This window comes from Colletotrichum gloeosporioides (genome assembly GCF_011800055.1).
Source record: "Colletotrichum gloeosporioides strain Lc1 chromosome Unknown consensus_108, whole genome shotgun sequence".
NCBI lineage: Eukaryota > Fungi > Ascomycota > Sordariomycetes > Glomerellales > Glomerellaceae > Colletotrichum > Colletotrichum gloeosporioides.
Window position 1 is genome coordinate 109,994 of NW_025544753.1, and position 15,822 is coordinate 125,815.

The 15,822-nt window shown below is 54.9% G+C and overlaps 6 protein-coding genes across 6 annotated transcripts; 3 read left to right on the top strand and 3 right to left on the bottom strand.

Moving 5' to 3' along the window:
• Positions 1 to 624: 624 nt before the first annotated feature.
• On the top strand, positions 625 to 2,508 carry GCG54_00011860 (putative serine hydroxymethyltransferase; the record flags this gene model as incomplete). The annotated part of the gene is made up of 5 exons (XM_045411750.1): positions 625 to 756; positions 826 to 882; positions 1,023 to 1,116; positions 1,167 to 1,304; positions 1,364 to 2,508. The coding sequence occupies 5 exons, from the start codon at positions 625 to 627 to the stop codon at positions 2,506 to 2,508; spliced, it is 1,566 nt and encodes a 521-aa protein (XP_045256933.1).
• Positions 2,509 to 3,052: 544 nt separating this feature from the next.
• On the bottom strand, positions 3,053 to 5,779 carry GCG54_00011861 (uncharacterized protein; the record flags this gene model as incomplete). The annotated part of the gene is made up of 1 exon (XM_045411751.1): positions 3,053 to 5,779. One exon carries the CDS (start codon positions 5,777 to 5,779, stop codon positions 3,053 to 3,055), a length of 2,727 nt encoding a protein of 908 aa, XP_045256934.1.
• Positions 5,780 to 6,664: 885 nt separating this feature from the next.
• On the bottom strand, positions 6,665 to 7,990 carry GCG54_00011862 (uncharacterized protein; the record flags this gene model as incomplete). The annotated part of the gene is made up of 1 exon (XM_045411752.1): positions 6,665 to 7,990. The coding sequence occupies one exon, from the start codon at positions 7,988 to 7,990 to the stop codon at positions 6,665 to 6,667; it is 1,326 nt and encodes a 441-aa protein (XP_045256935.1).
• Positions 7,991 to 9,026: 1,036 nt separating this feature from the next.
• GCG54_00011863 (uncharacterized protein) lies at positions 9,027 to 10,021 on the top strand (the record flags this gene model as incomplete). Its single annotated transcript, XM_045411753.1, has 2 exons — positions 9,027 to 9,318; positions 9,375 to 10,021. The coding sequence occupies 2 exons, from the start codon at positions 9,027 to 9,029 to the stop codon at positions 10,019 to 10,021; spliced, it is 939 nt and encodes a 312-aa protein (XP_045256936.1).
• A 764-nt stretch (positions 10,022 to 10,785) lies between these two features.
• GCG54_00011864 (Guanine nucleotide-binding protein subunit beta-like protein) lies at positions 10,786 to 12,326 on the top strand (the record flags this gene model as incomplete). Its single annotated transcript, XM_045411754.1, has 5 exons — positions 10,786 to 10,827; positions 10,969 to 11,006; positions 11,141 to 11,267; positions 11,361 to 11,678; positions 11,901 to 12,326. 5 exons carry the CDS (start codon positions 10,786 to 10,788, stop codon positions 12,324 to 12,326), a joined length of 951 nt encoding a protein of 316 aa, XP_045256937.1.
• A 777-nt stretch (positions 12,327 to 13,103) lies between these two features.
• GCG54_00011865 (1 4-beta-D-glucan cellobiohydrolase CEL6C) lies at positions 13,104 to 14,421 on the bottom strand (the record flags this gene model as incomplete). The annotated part of the gene is made up of 3 exons (XM_045411755.1): positions 13,104 to 13,545; positions 13,591 to 14,088; positions 14,156 to 14,421. 3 exons carry the CDS (start codon positions 14,419 to 14,421, stop codon positions 13,104 to 13,106), a joined length of 1,206 nt encoding a protein of 401 aa, XP_045256938.1.
• Between the last annotated feature and the right edge of the window lie 1,401 nt (positions 14,422 to 15,822).

The following is a 15,822-nucleotide window of genomic DNA, read 5'->3' on the forward strand; positions in this document are numbered from 1 at the left end:
GTCGGGACAGGGTCCACTGTGAGGCGGGACCTTGCCGAGGGCCCGTGCACTGCTTACTGTTCCAATTGTTCCAACTTCCAGCGCGGACCTGCTCTCGACTCTCGAGCGGTGCCTGTAGCGACATGACGGGGCAGAATGGTGTTGCTGGAGTCTGGAGCGCGGTCCGCCTTACACGGTATCCGCACACTATCTTCGGCACGAAGTACCTAAGCATCAGCGAACCACCATGCAGGCCGATAAAGATGATAAGGTCGGTCATAGTGGGTAGCGCGGAGCCGAAGCCGGCGCCAACCGCTGAGCAGCTCGGTCGAGTTACCGCTGGACGACGGATGAGATACCGAGCAGTGGTTCAGCGTATCCGCCAGCTTGGCTGGTGCCATATGTACCGGCTCCCCCACCGACTGCGCATCGCTACATCATCTCCTCGTGGTTTGTAGCTGGGGTACTAGCATCGGTAACTCGATCTCTCAGGTACTTACTTGCCTGGCTGTTGTAGCTGTCCTTGCCTTACCTTACATCAAACCTCATCCTCCACTCCCTCTTCACCTTTCCCCTCGTTTCTTTCCCTCCAATTCTCTTCGTTTGACACTGCTTCCACGACAGCCAGTCGTCATTGCTGTCAACATGTCTTTTTCCGTCTTCCGAGGTACCTTTCGTGCCCTGCGCTGCTTGCCGAGAGGGGCTGTCCCGGCGGCTCGTCCGCGCATGAGTGGCGTGAGATGCATCTCGACGTCCAATTCTGAGGGTCAACAACAGGTGCGCCGTTTGGCTTTCCGACCTTTTCTTGACTTCCAAATTCCGTTGCTGACTTGGCTTGCCCTATAGCTGCTGTCTGCTCACCTCCAGCAAGCCGATCCCGCTGTCTTCGACATCATTGAGAAGGTACGACTTCATAGGACGACATCTAATGTTGACACCGACATTTGCGACAACCTCCTTTCCCCGTCAACACAACGAGCACTGCTGCGATAACACATGGTTTTGGCGAAGGGAACCAGCCGCTGACTCGGGTATACTTGCAGGAGAAAAACAGACAGAAGCACTTTATCAACCTCATCCCCTCAGAGAACTTCACCTCCCAAGCTGTTCTCGATGCCTTGGGCAGTGTGATGCAGAGTATGAGCAGCTTGTCCCCAGTGCTGATTTTATACTCACCAACTGGTTAGACAAGTACTCCGAGGGTTATCCGGGCGCGAGATACTACGGCGGAAACGAGTTCATCGACCAAGCGGAACGTCTCTGCCAGCAGCGAGCTCTCGAGGCTTTTGGCCTCGATGCCACGCAATGGGGTGTCAACGTGCAGGGTGCGTATTGATTTCTTCGCCTTCTCGACAATCCAGCCAGCCACTAACTCATCGTGTAGCTCTGTCCGGTGCCCCCGCCAACTTGTATGTCTATTCTGCTTTAATGGACACCCACGATCGCCTTATGGGACTGGATCTGCCTCACGGCGGTCACCTTTCCCACGGCTACCAGACGCCGACCAAGAAGATTTCCGCCATCTCCAAGTACTTCGAAACTGTCCCCTACCGGCTCGACGAGACAACCGGCCAGATCGACTATAACAAGTTGGAGGAATTGGCCATGTTGTACCGCCCCAAGGTCATTGTTGCCGGTGCCAGTGCCTATAGCAGGTTGATCGACTACAAACGCATGCGCGAGATCGCCGACAAGGCCAATGCCTATTTGCTCGCTGACATGGCCCACATCTCTGGTCTGGTCGCGGCCAAGGTGATGCCCGGCCCCTTCGCCTACGCCGATATTGTTACCACCACTAGCCACAAGAGCTTGCGTGGACCACGCGGTGCCATGATCTTCTTCCGCAAAGGTGTGCGCCGGCAGAACGCGAAGAAAGAGGATGAGATGTACAACCTCGAAGGCCCCATCAACAACTCCGTCTTCCCTGGTCACCAAGGAGGCCCCCATAACCATACAATCACCGCCCTGGCCGTTGCCTTGAAGCAGGCACAGGCTCCTGAGTTCCGCGCATACCAGACGCAGGTTCTAGCAAACGCAAAGGCGTTTGCACACAGACTGGGCGCTCCTAAGGAGAAAGGAGGTTTGGGTTACAAGCTAGTGTCAGGCGGCACCGATAACCATCTCGTGCTTGCAGACCTCAAGCCGCAGGGTATTGACGGTGGTCGTGTTGAGCGTATTTTGGAGCTTGTTGGTGTCGCGGCGAACAAGAACACCGTTCCCGGTGACAGGTCAGCATTGGTGCCTGGTGGTTTGCGTATGGGCACACCGGCCATGACAACAAGGGGATTTAGCGAGGAAGACTTTAGCCGTGTCGCTGATGTCGTTGACCGGGCCGTCACCATTGCCGTCCGTATAGACAAGAGCGCAAAAAAGACTGCCGAGGAGAAGGGAGAAAAGAAGCCTGGTCTGCTAAGACACTTCATGCAGCATCTTGGCGACGGGGAAACGGATCCAGAGATTGTGCAGCTGAGATCTGAAGTGGCTGACTGGGTCGGCACATACCCGTTGCCGTGGGACGTCCGCTCTTGAGCAATTGGGGCCGCATTTCATGAAGGGATGGGTCAGCACTTGGACTCGGGACATGAGGGGTGCTGATCCATTTCGGCGTTTTACTGGGGTCCTTGGTTGCTTTCAGGCTGTGCGAGAGCGGTCGCGCCCCCCCACGTTTATCGTTTATGTGTTATTTTGATATCGAGGGCTTTCCACCAGTCCTACCAGCATATTGCGTTGACATGTTGCATGGAGCATGCATCTCCATTACACAAAGTTCATCATCCTCAACGAGATACGGAAATAAAATAAATATTGATATGTAAACATTTTCAAGATAGAGCCAAGCTTCGATGACTGTGACGTTGGCCTGCTTCACCTGCAAACTTCACAGCGCGCCCCTTTTCTGGTTTGCTTCTGTCATTCGAGGCATTTTCTTTCTTACAAAAAGATACCAAGCAAACAACACACTCCGAGGCTTTCCCGCGCTTCATGGATCTCTTCCTCAGACACCAAGGAGCTGTAAGATGAATTCGTGCCTGGGTATCTTCACTCACCAACGTGAAGTGAAGTAAGGATAACTTCAAGGCGTGCTCGCGCCCTCCGGCCGGTCTGTTCCCAGCACTTTGGTAGTCGAGTCTCTGTTCTTGAACCTCTCGTAATACTCCTTCAGCTCCCCAGTCGCGACGAGTGCCTCAGTACCAGAATCCTCCACGATGGTGTGAAGCACTGGCCAAACGGCGAAGTCGGCCAAAGAAATTCTCTCTCCCGCAATAAACTCCGACTCTCCGGAGTAGCCTCCCCAGATAGCGAGCTCTTTGTTTAGGGGTTTCAGGTCACGCTTCCCTTCGTCGTCTCGCCCGAGTTGGCGCCATTTTTCGAGCAATGCGAGTCCTTGCTGGAAACGGGTCAGGATCCTCGCCAGGTCTGAGTGCGACTTGTCGGCGGCGTCTGCTCTTGCTGAGCCATAGACGCCGTCAAGGTAAATCATGATTGCCAGCTCGCCCTGTACCGTGGACTTGACGGCGTCGTTGTCGATGAATCTGATCGGCGGGCTTTCAGGGATCGTAGAGGTGTTGTTTACACCTTCGCCGTCTTTCCAGTTGAAGGACAAAGACACGCTGCCCTTTGCGTAAGAAATTCCATACTCGGCTAACATCAGGGCGATGCGTGTATTGACGACGGGATCAGCCGAGACGCAGAGTCGAGGTGAGTGGTTCATGTGAAGAACGTCGAATCCCTTACCGTAGTGCCGGTCCCAATCGAACGTGGTAGAATGGTTCTCCGTGCCAAAAGCGTGCAGCATTCCCACCGCCTCGGGGCTTTGCCCATTGATAACGGGCTTGGCTTCATCTCGGGCCTTGCATGTCGCTCCTTGGCCCCAGATCACTGTACTATCGCGATCCAAAAAGGTACCAATCTGTCGGAAGGTGAGGGAGATCCGGCCGCCCGAGAAGGCCAGTTCAGCAGGAGTCTTATCGCGCTCCATCCTCTTGTCCTGCCTGATGGCGTGCAGCCAGCGCATGTTGGTCTCCAGGCCCATGCGGCACAGAGAGTTGTGTGGCAGCTTTGCGCGGGCGATTTGGCGCTTCTTTGAGTCTTCTCCGGATGGTGACTCAGTACTAGACGGGTCCTTGTCCCGTCTTTTAGTCCTGAACACCATCGTTCGTTCCGCCCCAAGGCTGACGTTGGCGATGTGAGATCCCTTGACAATATCCAGGGTCTTATCACTGTGCTCGGAGATGTAGTCGGTGCCGTCGCGATAGAATTGAATCAGGGCGTGGTTTAGCTGATGGCCGAGCTGTTTCTCGACCTCGGTCTTGATTTCGCGCACTGTTGGTGAAAAGGACAGAAGAGGGGGCGATTCGTCAGATGGATGACGGTAAACTGGCATGCTGCCATCGCCAGCGACTTCCCCCTGAACGGCGACTAGACGAGGGACTTCGCCGCCTTGGTGCGACATTCTCTGCCAGCTGACTTCATCTCTGACTTTCTCAAAGATGCCTTCGGCCAGAGGCTTGGGAATAACGTTGTAGATGACAGTGGTGTCTCCCTCACAGAGAGGTTCCGAGACCTTCAGGGCGTCTTCGTTGTCGACTTCATCGCTGTTCATGGTTCCTGTCTCTGTGGAGGAGGCTATGGTGGTATCTACTTCAAGTTCTGGGTCGGATGCAGGCGTTTTTTCATCGTCAGAGGCAGCTTCAATTATTTGATGGCCGTTTGTGGTGTCTTCCTCCGGTTGAATAGCAGCATCCGGGTTGCGAGAAACCTCTAAGGCTAGTGACTCACTGATGATTGGTGCTGATGATGATGGCTGTGCATCCGGGTCGACTTCCAACATATCGGAGATTGTTGCACACTCTGAGTCATCCGGGTACCGATACCTTGCGGACCTTGCAGGCCTCGAGGCTGGAGAAGGTCGACCGACGTCGTTTTCGAGTTTGAGCCCGGCCAGCTTTTCCTCGAGGGACTGGGATTTTGGAGTTGAAGCGTCACTGGCCACCAGAATTTCGTCATCGGCCGTTTCTCTGAGCCTTTTTGGTACAACAGGCGAGGAAGAATTGGAAGCGGCCGAAGCTGGGTTTTTCTTGGCTTGCAGTTTCTCGACGACGGCTGTGCCTTCAAGTACATCACAGCCGGTTAGATCAACGAGACTTCGCATAGTATTACTTAGGCGAAGTTCGGATATGAAACCACAGCAATCCTCGACGAGAGTGATGGAATAGCCGTACTTGACAGCATCAACGGCAGTGGCATGCACACCAACGTTGGCGAGGGAACCGCAGAGAAAGAGCTCGGTGACGAACTTGAAGCGCAGCATCTGCAACAGCTGGCCCGACTTGAATGCAGAGTAATGAGACTTGAGGAACTTGATATCGCGAGGTGCGATGGCGTCTTTTACGGCAGCCGGGAATTGGGCACCTGAGGTGGAGGGGCGAACGACGGGGGGCCCGGGCTGGCTGAGAAAAGCCTCAAGATCGCGGTCCGTATCTGGCCCTTCAGACTCTTGTTGGACGGCGGGTCGGCGGCGGTAGCGAGATGTCAAAATGGTGGGCTTGGGCATGACATCGGTAGCCAGGATCTGTTCTGCGGAAGAGGGGCGGTGCTTTTCAAATTCGGTGTGTACCCAGATGATTTCGCCAGTCTTTCGAAAAGCCTTGACGAGGTCGAGGGTGCGCGAAACTAATGCATCAGGCTCAGCAACGGGGAGAGCGCCGTCGGCGGCAAGGAAGTCGTTCTGGAAGTCGATGACCAGCAGGCCCTTGCGGGTAGGCAGCGTTGGCATGACATTTGGGTCGAAGGGAAACATTGCGACAGTGGGAGCGGTCTCAAAGTATCCAATAAAAATGCATGTTTGGTGGGTGTTGTTAAGTTTGAGCCCGAGGAGTGACGTTGCTGCGGCAAGGTCACGATGATGGTGAGTGAGCGCAACCGAGGAGATGAGTGGTAGCAGGGATGCAATTTGACGATAAAAGCAGTCGGTCTGACGCTATTTGTCTGTTCTTCAATGCTGTGTTTCGCTTCCTATTAAGACGAAGAAAAAGAAATATGGATGAGTCGGTGGGATGATGCCTAGCAGTCGGCTCGTGAACGGCGGTGTTGGTGTTGGTGGTGTCTAATTATCAGTATTGAGGTTGTCGACGTTGGACCTTGCGTTGCGAGGGGAGTTTGAACGGAACGACTGGGGTTAGTGGTGAGGGGACCGCAAAGCCCTTCCTTCCCCATGGGCCCTGGCTCCCGCCGTGCTCGAATCGGGTCTCGCCCGATCCGTGGGCCTCGCAGTGGGCAGGGCACCTCAGCCTCCAGGCAGCCTCCAGGAAGCAGCATACTTTACCTACCTACCTACCAGGAACAACATCCGCCGCCAACCAACCAACGCTCGAATAACACCACCCATCCGACCTCGATGGACAGACACATCGTCACCCAACGCCGGCCAGATGTTCAGGCATCCCCAGTAAACTGACTGTGGACATGCTTTTTTTTGCAGATTACCTCCGCCCGCACTCATCCGAACGTCAACTCCTGGACTGACTCCGCATCGCCCAAAGCGTTTGATTGCCTAATCATTTCTACCCTTGTCCACAGATGGACATCTAGTCTAAGCTTCTTGTTTATTTCTATGTCTATCTAACCCTCGTTTGATTGAGACTCGCCGTTTCTCTCCCCCACGGCTGTGTAAATGTTGATATTTTCATTGCAAATCTTCAAGCATCTGCACAACATCCACGAAACGCGGCCTATCTCCGACTACAGGGGTCGAGCATCGAGCAAGCAGCTGCTGTAGTCCCTCGATCGTCCGTCGCTTCTTGTCCATCTCCAAATGGCCCGGGCCCGTTACCCCCAAGAGGTCCTCAACCAGATGACCGAAGGCAAGAATCTCCAACCTCTCAAAGTCGAGGCCGTTGAGATTTTCATACACTGTCGCCGCTCCAAAGTCGCCGAGCAGGGCATGTCCCGCCTCGTTGAAGAGAATGTTGTGGGCGTAAAGGTCGCAATGAGATACCTTACGACCGTGCAGGTGAAGAGCTGCTGCTGCAACGCCAGCAAGAATCTCCAAAACAGTGTCCAGCGGCATTTTCCTCCCGTCTTCATAGCGGTCCCTCGTACAGCTCTGCAGGGAAGGAGGAAGCCCCAGAGTCTGGTAGTGGGGCGGTATGAGCTGCATAACGAGGCCATGCTTCTCTGGATGTCCATCAATGCTTGCCAGTGTGCTGATTAGGTTCTTGTGCGATCCTGCAGCCAGACAAGCTGACATCTCATCGAGAGGCGTCCCGTCGCTTGTCACTTCGCCCTTGAACAGCTTGATGGCCACTTCCTCTACGACGGAGTCGGCCAACATCCATCTCGCTTTGAAGATGTCACCCGAAGCTCCGTGACCAAGCAAGCCTTCGACCTCTAGATCATGCCAACCTACTTTGCGAAGCTGGGCCAATTCGTGTTCGAGGGTGATGGCGCAGCATGGATTACCAGCCACCGAAAAGAACGCCAGCTCAGGCAGCTTGAAAAGCCAGGGTGGTAGATGGATGAAATCGTTGGCGGAAAGACGAAGTAAGCCAAGCTTCTTGCACGCAGACATCTCGTCGGGCAGGTTTTTCAAGCGATTGCCTGCGAGCATGCATTTCTGAAGACGCGCGCATTTGCCAACACTTCTCGGGAGGTTTTCGATGCGGTTGTTGGTGAGGATAAGCCAGCGCAGGTTACGGGGCAAAGCATCCTCCGGGATGGTGCTCATGCCGTTGGAGCGGAAGGCCACCATTTCGAGTTCCGGGCATTGTGCCAGCTGCTCGGGAAAGGCTTTGAAGTTGCAGTCCGAGAAAAAGGCAATCTTGAGCTTACGCAGTTGACCGATGCTGTCAGGTAGAGTGGAAAGCCCCGTGCCAGAGAGATCCAGATGCTCAAGCGTATCGGCAAGATGAAGAATCTCCAAGGGAAACTCGCTCAGGGGGCCAGCGAGCTTCAGCTTCTGTAGGCCAAGATCACGGTAGCCACCGCTACGCAAGGTTTCCAGGCTCTGCATGGCACCGCAAGGATCGGTAGTGGACGCGTTCTGTGTGTAAGGTAGTGACTCGTGAGAGAGGTCGTGGGGAGTCAGATGAGAAAGAGTGCGGCCCCCTTGGCTCGAGATTGCGTCGAGACTCGGGTTGAGATAGGGACAACTGCTGGCGCTTGACTCAGACCCGCGAAGATAGCAATAAGAACTGAGGGTGGCGTTCTCTCCCGTTCTCTCTCCAGATCCGGCAATGTTTGGTAGGCGGAAGCTGCATTGGATAGCTGGGCATATCACAGCGGGAGGAGAGGGGATCGGGCATATTAAAGGTAGAGCGACGTGTGGAACACCTGGAACACTGCTTCTTTGAGTGCCACGCGCGTGTCAGATAAGATAGTAGCACAGCCCCTCGACTCAAGTTGTGCTATCCGTAAATCAACACACTAAAGGGAACTATGGAAAACAAAAATCACGAGGGCAAGTCCAGAGCCATCTTGGGACCACATGGACGAGGTTCGAGTCCCATATGAACGCGAATCCAGGTACGCCATTGAACGAAGGGAGACGATGATGAGTGAGGCGAACCAAAGGGCTGAGATCACCCACTGTACGTATTTGGCGAGAACCCACAATGAACTCCCAAGAGCCGTGCAAGGACCACCTGCCTCAACCTACCTAAGGTACCTACCTAGGTACCTTGAGCAAGGTAAGGTGTGGATACCTACGTGCTTACCTCCGTGCCTCGTAAGGTACCTTCAGGTAGGCACCTCAGGAAGAGCCTCAACCTCCGGTGCGTCCTCTCCAGTTTTGCTGCTGGAAAGTACGTACCGACCGACAGTTTCCGCCCAAATAGCTGCAACTTCCCTATCAAAATCGGTCCCTGCGAGGGTCCAACTACGCTCTCGCGTCGACTGGGTCATCTGCTCCAACAATAGCGCCCGGCACTCATCGCCTGTCGCCCGTCGTCGTTCCGCCGAACTTTTGTAGACGAAACATCCTGAAATTCGAAAGCCAGCGCGTCATCCACCCGCGTCTCGATACGCAGGCCTCACTTGATCTTCGCGCCATGTCCGCACCTGCCTCGCCCGCTGCGGCCACGAGCCCACGCAAACGAAACTTGCCCAGTGACGACGAGGAGTCCAACGCAAAACGGCAGAAGACCGAGATTGGGCTTTCCGCAACACCCGCCGAAGACAACGAGTCGTTACTCCCACACGCAACCAAAGTCATCATCCCTTCCCTCGACTATCAAGCAAAAAGCGGCCTCGAACGTAGTATTGGCTTGGCGTTGCAACATGTTGGCTTTGATTCCGCCACTACCGAGGCTATGGAGAGCTATTTGGTGACAGTTGAGACCTGTGAGAAACCATAGGGGACCCTGACAGCCGCAACTTTGAGCTAATCTCCAGCGTAGATATGGCTTCTTTCATCGAGGACCTCAAACGAGTTTCTCTCGCCGCGCGCCGCGAGCAGCCAACGCCTGCCGACTTCGAGTCTACAATGCAACGCTTCACCCTCAAGACGAAGGCTCTCAGACCTCACGCTCGCCAGCCCGTCCCCAAATCTAAGCTCGCCGTCGACTACTTTGACCCGATGCCCGAGGACCCTGATGCGCATACTACCTTGCCACTTCTTGGAGAAGAGCTGAGTGGCAGGCCAGAGAAGGAGGCCAAATTATACATTCCCAAATCGTTCCCTGATTTCCCGAGCAAGCACACGTACAAGTACACGCCAAAGGAGGACGACAGCGGACGAGATCCTCAGAAGATGAGGGACGAGGCTGCAAAGGCATCAAAACAAGGCGAGGAAGCCTTGCGAGGCTTGGTCAGGGCGACCAAGATGCGGAAGCAGAAAGAGGTCAGATCCCTATCGGAGCGCGACCCTATGACCAAGGAGCGCTACTCGTTATGGGCCGCGGCTATGGAGGGGTTCATGAAGAAGGAGGGAGGGGCAACCGGACAACTCGAGATCGCCGACCACAGCATGATTGTCAATTCGGATGCGCGACACTTGCGCAGAGAGGTGCAGCGTCAGGGGAAACGAGCTGCGGGTCAAGGTTAAGAGGGCCGTTGTTGGCAGGGACTTTTTTTTTTTTTCCCCGGCATGGGAAGAATCGACAACAGTGATGGTGGCAGCAGATGTTCTCCACGGGCGGCACAATAGTCGTTCACGGTTGTCGCATTCAGTCGGAGGGTGCAAAGCATTATCTCGCATTGAAATGCATTCAGCAGCAAGGCGTTTGGGTTTGGGAAATATGCCGTTAAAACCACCGGGCAGGAGGGCAAACCAACAGACAACATGGGCATGCGCTCACAGTAACAATCAAGGTTTCGACGATGCGGTTGATCAAGAAAGGAGAAGGGGACGCCCAGGCAGAGACAGACTTGCAGGGCCCAGCAGCGGTAGGAGCAGATAAAAATCCATACACAGGCTGTGAGTGACCCTACCTTACGCTTTGAATCCTGCACAACTTATGTTCTGCTCCGTAGGTCCAGTCGTTCCCGACCCAAGTCCCATTCTGCAGGCGTGCCCGCCGTCGCCCCTGCACAGTGACATGCAACTCTGAGCGCGCAAAGTGGAGCCAATCAGCCTCGTCGCAGCGCTGCCGCCACGCAGGACGCCCATTGGTCGCAGCCCCACCGACAGCCTCTTCCACGCTTCGCGTAGGATACCTTAATCCGAAGAGGGCTTTTTTTTCGCCCACACACAAATTCCTGAATTCAGCAAGAGCTCCAAGGGTCAATCAAAGGTGTGACCTCAGAATCAACTCCAACCTTTCTCACCTTTCTCTCACCACTCAATCGACCTGATTGCCTCATTTCCCAATGGCTGAGCAGTTGATTCTCAAGGGTACCCTCGAGGGCCACGTAAGTTGCTGCTTGCCCACTCTCCGTGCCGACGCCGTTGCTGCCGCCGCTGCTCCTGCTGCTGCTGCGGCTGCGGCCGTCACGGGCGATTTTTGTCTGCAAATTTTGGACCACCAGGACTGACGAGCATGCTCTCTGCAGAATGGCTGGGTCACCAGCCTGGCTACCTCCATGGAGAAGTACGACTTCCATCGATGACTCCCACGGTGCTTTCTCGACACGGAACGGGTTCCAGAAACCGAGACGAGGAGAGAGATGCGCTGGTGGTCGAATCTGAGGCTTGAGAGCTTTGGTCGCTAACATTTGTCGCCAGCCCCAACATGCTCCTGTCCGCCAGTCGTGACAAGACTCTGATCATCTGGAACCTCACCCGTGACGAGTCCCAGTACGGCTACCCCAAGCGCTCCCTCAAGGGCCACTCCCACATCGTCTCCGACTGCGTACGTCTCCTCGACCCCTCCCGGACTTCGCGAAAATTCTGCGCCGTCTAGGGGCTGTTGACCAACTTTGGGCTGATGGAGGAGTGAATACAGGTTATCTCGTCGGATGGCGCCTACGCCCTTTCCGCCTCGTGGGACAAGACCCTCCGCCTCTGGGAGCTTGCCACCGGCACCACCACCCGCCGTTTCGTCGGCCACACCAACGACGTCCTGTCCGTCTCCTTCTCCGCCGACAACAGACAAATTGTCTCTGGTTCCCGCGACCGCACGATCAAGCTGTGGAACACCCTCGGTGACTGCAAGTATACCATCACCGACAAGGGTCACTCCGAGTGGGTTTCCTGCGTCCGCTTCAGCCCCAACCCCCAGAACCCCGTCATTGTCTCCTCCGGCTGGGACAAGCTCGTCAAGGTATGTGGGAAATCCCCGCGTGGAACCGGAATTTTTTTTTTTTTGAACAAATCTTCGACATGATGTTTTGCAACCAAAAGTATTTGCTACTTCAGAGCCTGTTTTTTGCAGGCCATGAGACCACTATTCACCAATGCACTGATCTCGCACCCTCGAATCCATTTTTCCCCCTCTGTATCCACTTTCGAGATGGACGTCGTGGGCTAACACTGGCAATTCCAGGTCTGGGAGCTCTCCACCTGCAAGCTGCAGACCGACCACATCGGCCACACCGGCTACATCAACACCGTCACCATCTCCCCCGACGGTTCTCTTTGCGCTTCCGGTGGCAAGGACGGAACGACCATGCTCTGGGATCTTAACGAGTCCAAGCACCTCTACTCCCTCAACGCCAACGACGAGATCCACGCCCTCGTCTTCTCCCCCAACCGCTACTGGCTCTGCGCTGCCACCGCCAGCAGCATCATCATCTTTGACCTTGAGAAGAAGAGCAAGGTTGATGAGCTCAAGCCCGAGTTCACCGCTGTCGGCAAGAAGAGCCGTGAGCCTGAGTGCGTGAGCTTGGCCTGGAGCGCCGACGGCCAGACCCTGTTCGCCGGTTACACCGACAACATCATCCGTGCCTGGGGTGTCATGTCGAGAGCATAAAGGGCATAAAAGCTCTCTCTGTCTCTCTTCTGGGTTATGGATGGTGATGACGATGTGTGGTGGGGAAAGGGCTCTGAGATGGTAGATCATGGCGGGCGTCCTAGGCTGGCTTCCTCGTTTGGTCTTTCGGGATGCGCAGGGTCAAATCGATTTGTGAAAAATGGGGATGAGACTGCATTGCTGGCTTATAGGTAGCCTACGAAAGGACTCTGGACATGAAACCCACGTAACGCCCAAATCAAAAGACCTGGCAAACAAAATATGCTGTTTTCTGTTACATTTCTCGGTGAAGCCGACCTCGTTTTACTGTGAGTGTTTCTGTATGCTGCCCGTGTTTCTATGTCCCTTCCGGCCGGGATGGGTGATGCTCTACTGTGGTGTGTGTTGGGACACTGATACCTGGGTTCCAATTTTCCAAATTTCGCTGTGTTTAGGAAGGAGCAGCAAGTGACACTGATTCCTACTTGCTTCAAGCTACAAACGCTCACCCCTTTTTGCCACTTCGGGCCTTGTTCGTGGTTCCACCGTCAAGATCGCGGATCCAGATGCTTTAAGAGTATGATGTTTAAGTACGGAATTGATTGGCTATGTACTGATTGTGGCTAATTGTGTATCCAAAATGTTGAATATATACAAATAAAGGGAATGTTGGCTCATCACGTCGGGATGGGAGTACGCAAGGGCATTTCCCCTGTTTTGTTTGGCCTCACTCCGTTTCCTGTTTACAGTGAGTGGGACTCGGCCAAGATACCAAGCAAGAAGCCTCCAACTCGCCATCTAGAACGCGGGCTTGGCATTCTTGAGGAGCATCTCAAAGTAGGCCTGGTTCCAGGTTCCGGCCTCCGGCGAGGGCTTGTAGGCGTCGGGCTTGCCGCAGAAGGAGTCGTAGCGGACAGCGCTTGAGTCGCTGGTGCCATCAGACTCTCCGCCGGGCTTGACCCACACGAAGGCATCGGCCAGCTCGAGGCCAGTGTTGGCGCTAGGGCGGAGACCGAAGCCGGCCCCGTTGACGTTGCACCAGTTTCCCCACTCCTCGCGGAGGCCCTGGACGCCGTTGCGACCGGTGTCGACGATGGCGTGGTTGGGCATGCCGGCGGTCTGCAGAGCGGCGCCGAAGAGGGTAACATACTTCTTCTCGTTCTGGGCCTTGTTGTACTGGGCATCGGGGTCAGAAGCGAACTCACCGGGCTCAGCGTCCCTAATATGTCCAGTCAGCATCCTTCAACCCTTGTATAAGTCGTCTGAAAGGAGACTGGATGCTTACCAGGAGTTCCAGCCGGCGACGTTGGTGGCGAAACCGCGCAGTTGGGACGGGCTGCCGGCGGCCTTGTACGCCTTGGCGAGTTCCTCGGCGCCGGGCTTGAGGTTGTCGTTCCAGCCAAGCCAGCCTCCGTGGCCCGCATCCATGTACATGACGACGTTGGGAAGATTGAGATTCTTCAGAGCGTAGGCGACGCCGTCGCGGTAGCCGGCGGCCGAGTTCTGGCAGGTTTGCAGGTTGATATTGGTGACCAGGTTGGGGAGAGAGTCCGGCTCGATGACGAGGGCGAAGGCCGTGTTGGGGTTCGCCTTGATGATCTTGACGATGGGGTCGATGTACTGCGACTGGTACTTGGAGAGTTCGCCGACAGCGAGCTCGCCGTTGGAAGCCTTGGCAGCGCAGTCACGGCCCGGTAGATCGTAGATGACGACACCCAGAATGTGGTCACAGGGGGTGTCAGCAATGGCAGGATCAAGACGCGCAATGTTTGCAATGGTGTCACTGAACGGTTATCATTAGTCTCCCGCAATGTTCTCTCAGGCGGACGTTGAGTTATAGGACGGCTTACACCCATACGAAGGATCCGACATCGGCGACCTTAAGAGCCTGTTCCTTGAGAGTTCCGCTCATGCCTGCGGCAGCAGCCTGAATCTCAGCCCTGTAGAAGTTGTTGGGGTGCAGGGTGTACTTGGAGAAAACGTTCGTCTTCGCGTCCAAGGAGACGGCCGAAGAGCAGGCAGAGACGGCTTCGCGGGGTTGCTCCTTGCGTGTGGTCGAAGGCGCAGCAATGGCCGTCGAGGCCAAGGCCGTCACAGTGGCGGTTGTGAACTTCATGTTGATGCGGGGTCTCCTGGTTTAGCTGCTCTTCTTTCGTGATGCTGAGTTGTCTGATGAGAGTCTGAGGATGAAGATAGACAGTACCATATTTATACACCTCAAGCCTTCAAGGCCAGTCAGATTGTGAGTCCCATACACAACATTACGCACTTGCGATCTTCAAGAGCACTCGCCTTCAAAGCGACATCAATCAGGAAATAGGCCCGACAGTTGCGAAGGTTTCGGCCAGCTCTCTCCGCGTTGCGATGATGCGGTTGCCATGAAGGGCAAGCCAAGGCTGGTGGAAGAAGACGAGCCGTCTGGGAAGATTGATCTTTCCAATTGGCATGTCTGGGCAATTTCATTCCAGGGGGTTCGATATGAATCCCTTCGTCAATTAAACAGGCAACATGGGATGGGCGTCCTGAAGCGGTTTCTTCGAAAGCGATCCTCCAGTCAGATGGTCTCCCAGTGTTGGCCTGCTTTATTGCCTGCAACCCCCGCAACATGAGAAAGCCTCAGATGCTTCCATCCGGGCTAGCCGGAGGAAAGTATCTAGGCCATGTTAGCAGTTCATGATCTGCGAGTGGCGAGACAGGGTATTGTAGTGCTGGCAAGCCTCGACTGGCAATTTCGTCCAACTCTCGTAGTCAGGATTTGTTTACCCGCTTTCGTATGATCGCTTTGCCATCACCAGGGCTTCCCTGTGAGATCTTCAAACTACTCGGAGCGTGAGAAAGAGCAGAAACCAGTGCCAGTGGACAGTATCAACCTGTCATTTCTTTAGTGTGCGCTTGACCGGTTCGATCTGATCTGTACCTGCGTATAAGTCGTCGACTAGCGGCCGCCTCCACAACAGATGCAATCAAGCCAACCCAAGTAGGGGCGAGAATAACACAAGACGCAAAGCAAACCGTGAATGAAAGGAGGGGCCCAAGAGAAATTCCGTGGCGGCAATCCCACATCGGGAAGCAGGTACAGCAAAATCCCCGCCACGAAGTGTCATCCAGTTATTGCCGCCATGGATATGAGTGTCGTTGAGTCGACTTTAGCCGGCGAACCCCAGATCGACAGCACGAAGTTGGGTGCCGGCGCTAAGCTCGTTGCTCAAGCTTCTCTTGGCCGGCTAAAATATCCGAGCAGGGCCGCAGCGTCTTGGCTGTCTCGCTAACCAATTTGCCAATGGTTACCGACTAGGACGTTGCCCATTCGTGCAAAATTGACGATGTATCGTAGCCCTCTGTCATATTAACTGCACTCCCTCCCCCGCTCGCCTCCTTGCTTAGAGCAGCGTGAAATTGAGCACGACACACGGCACGGACCAAATCATCGCTGATTCTCCAACTTACAGCAAGTCACAAGAGCGAAGCTGCCCGGTAACATTGCAAAGCTTTCAAGGTATCCCGAGATTCAAGTGGA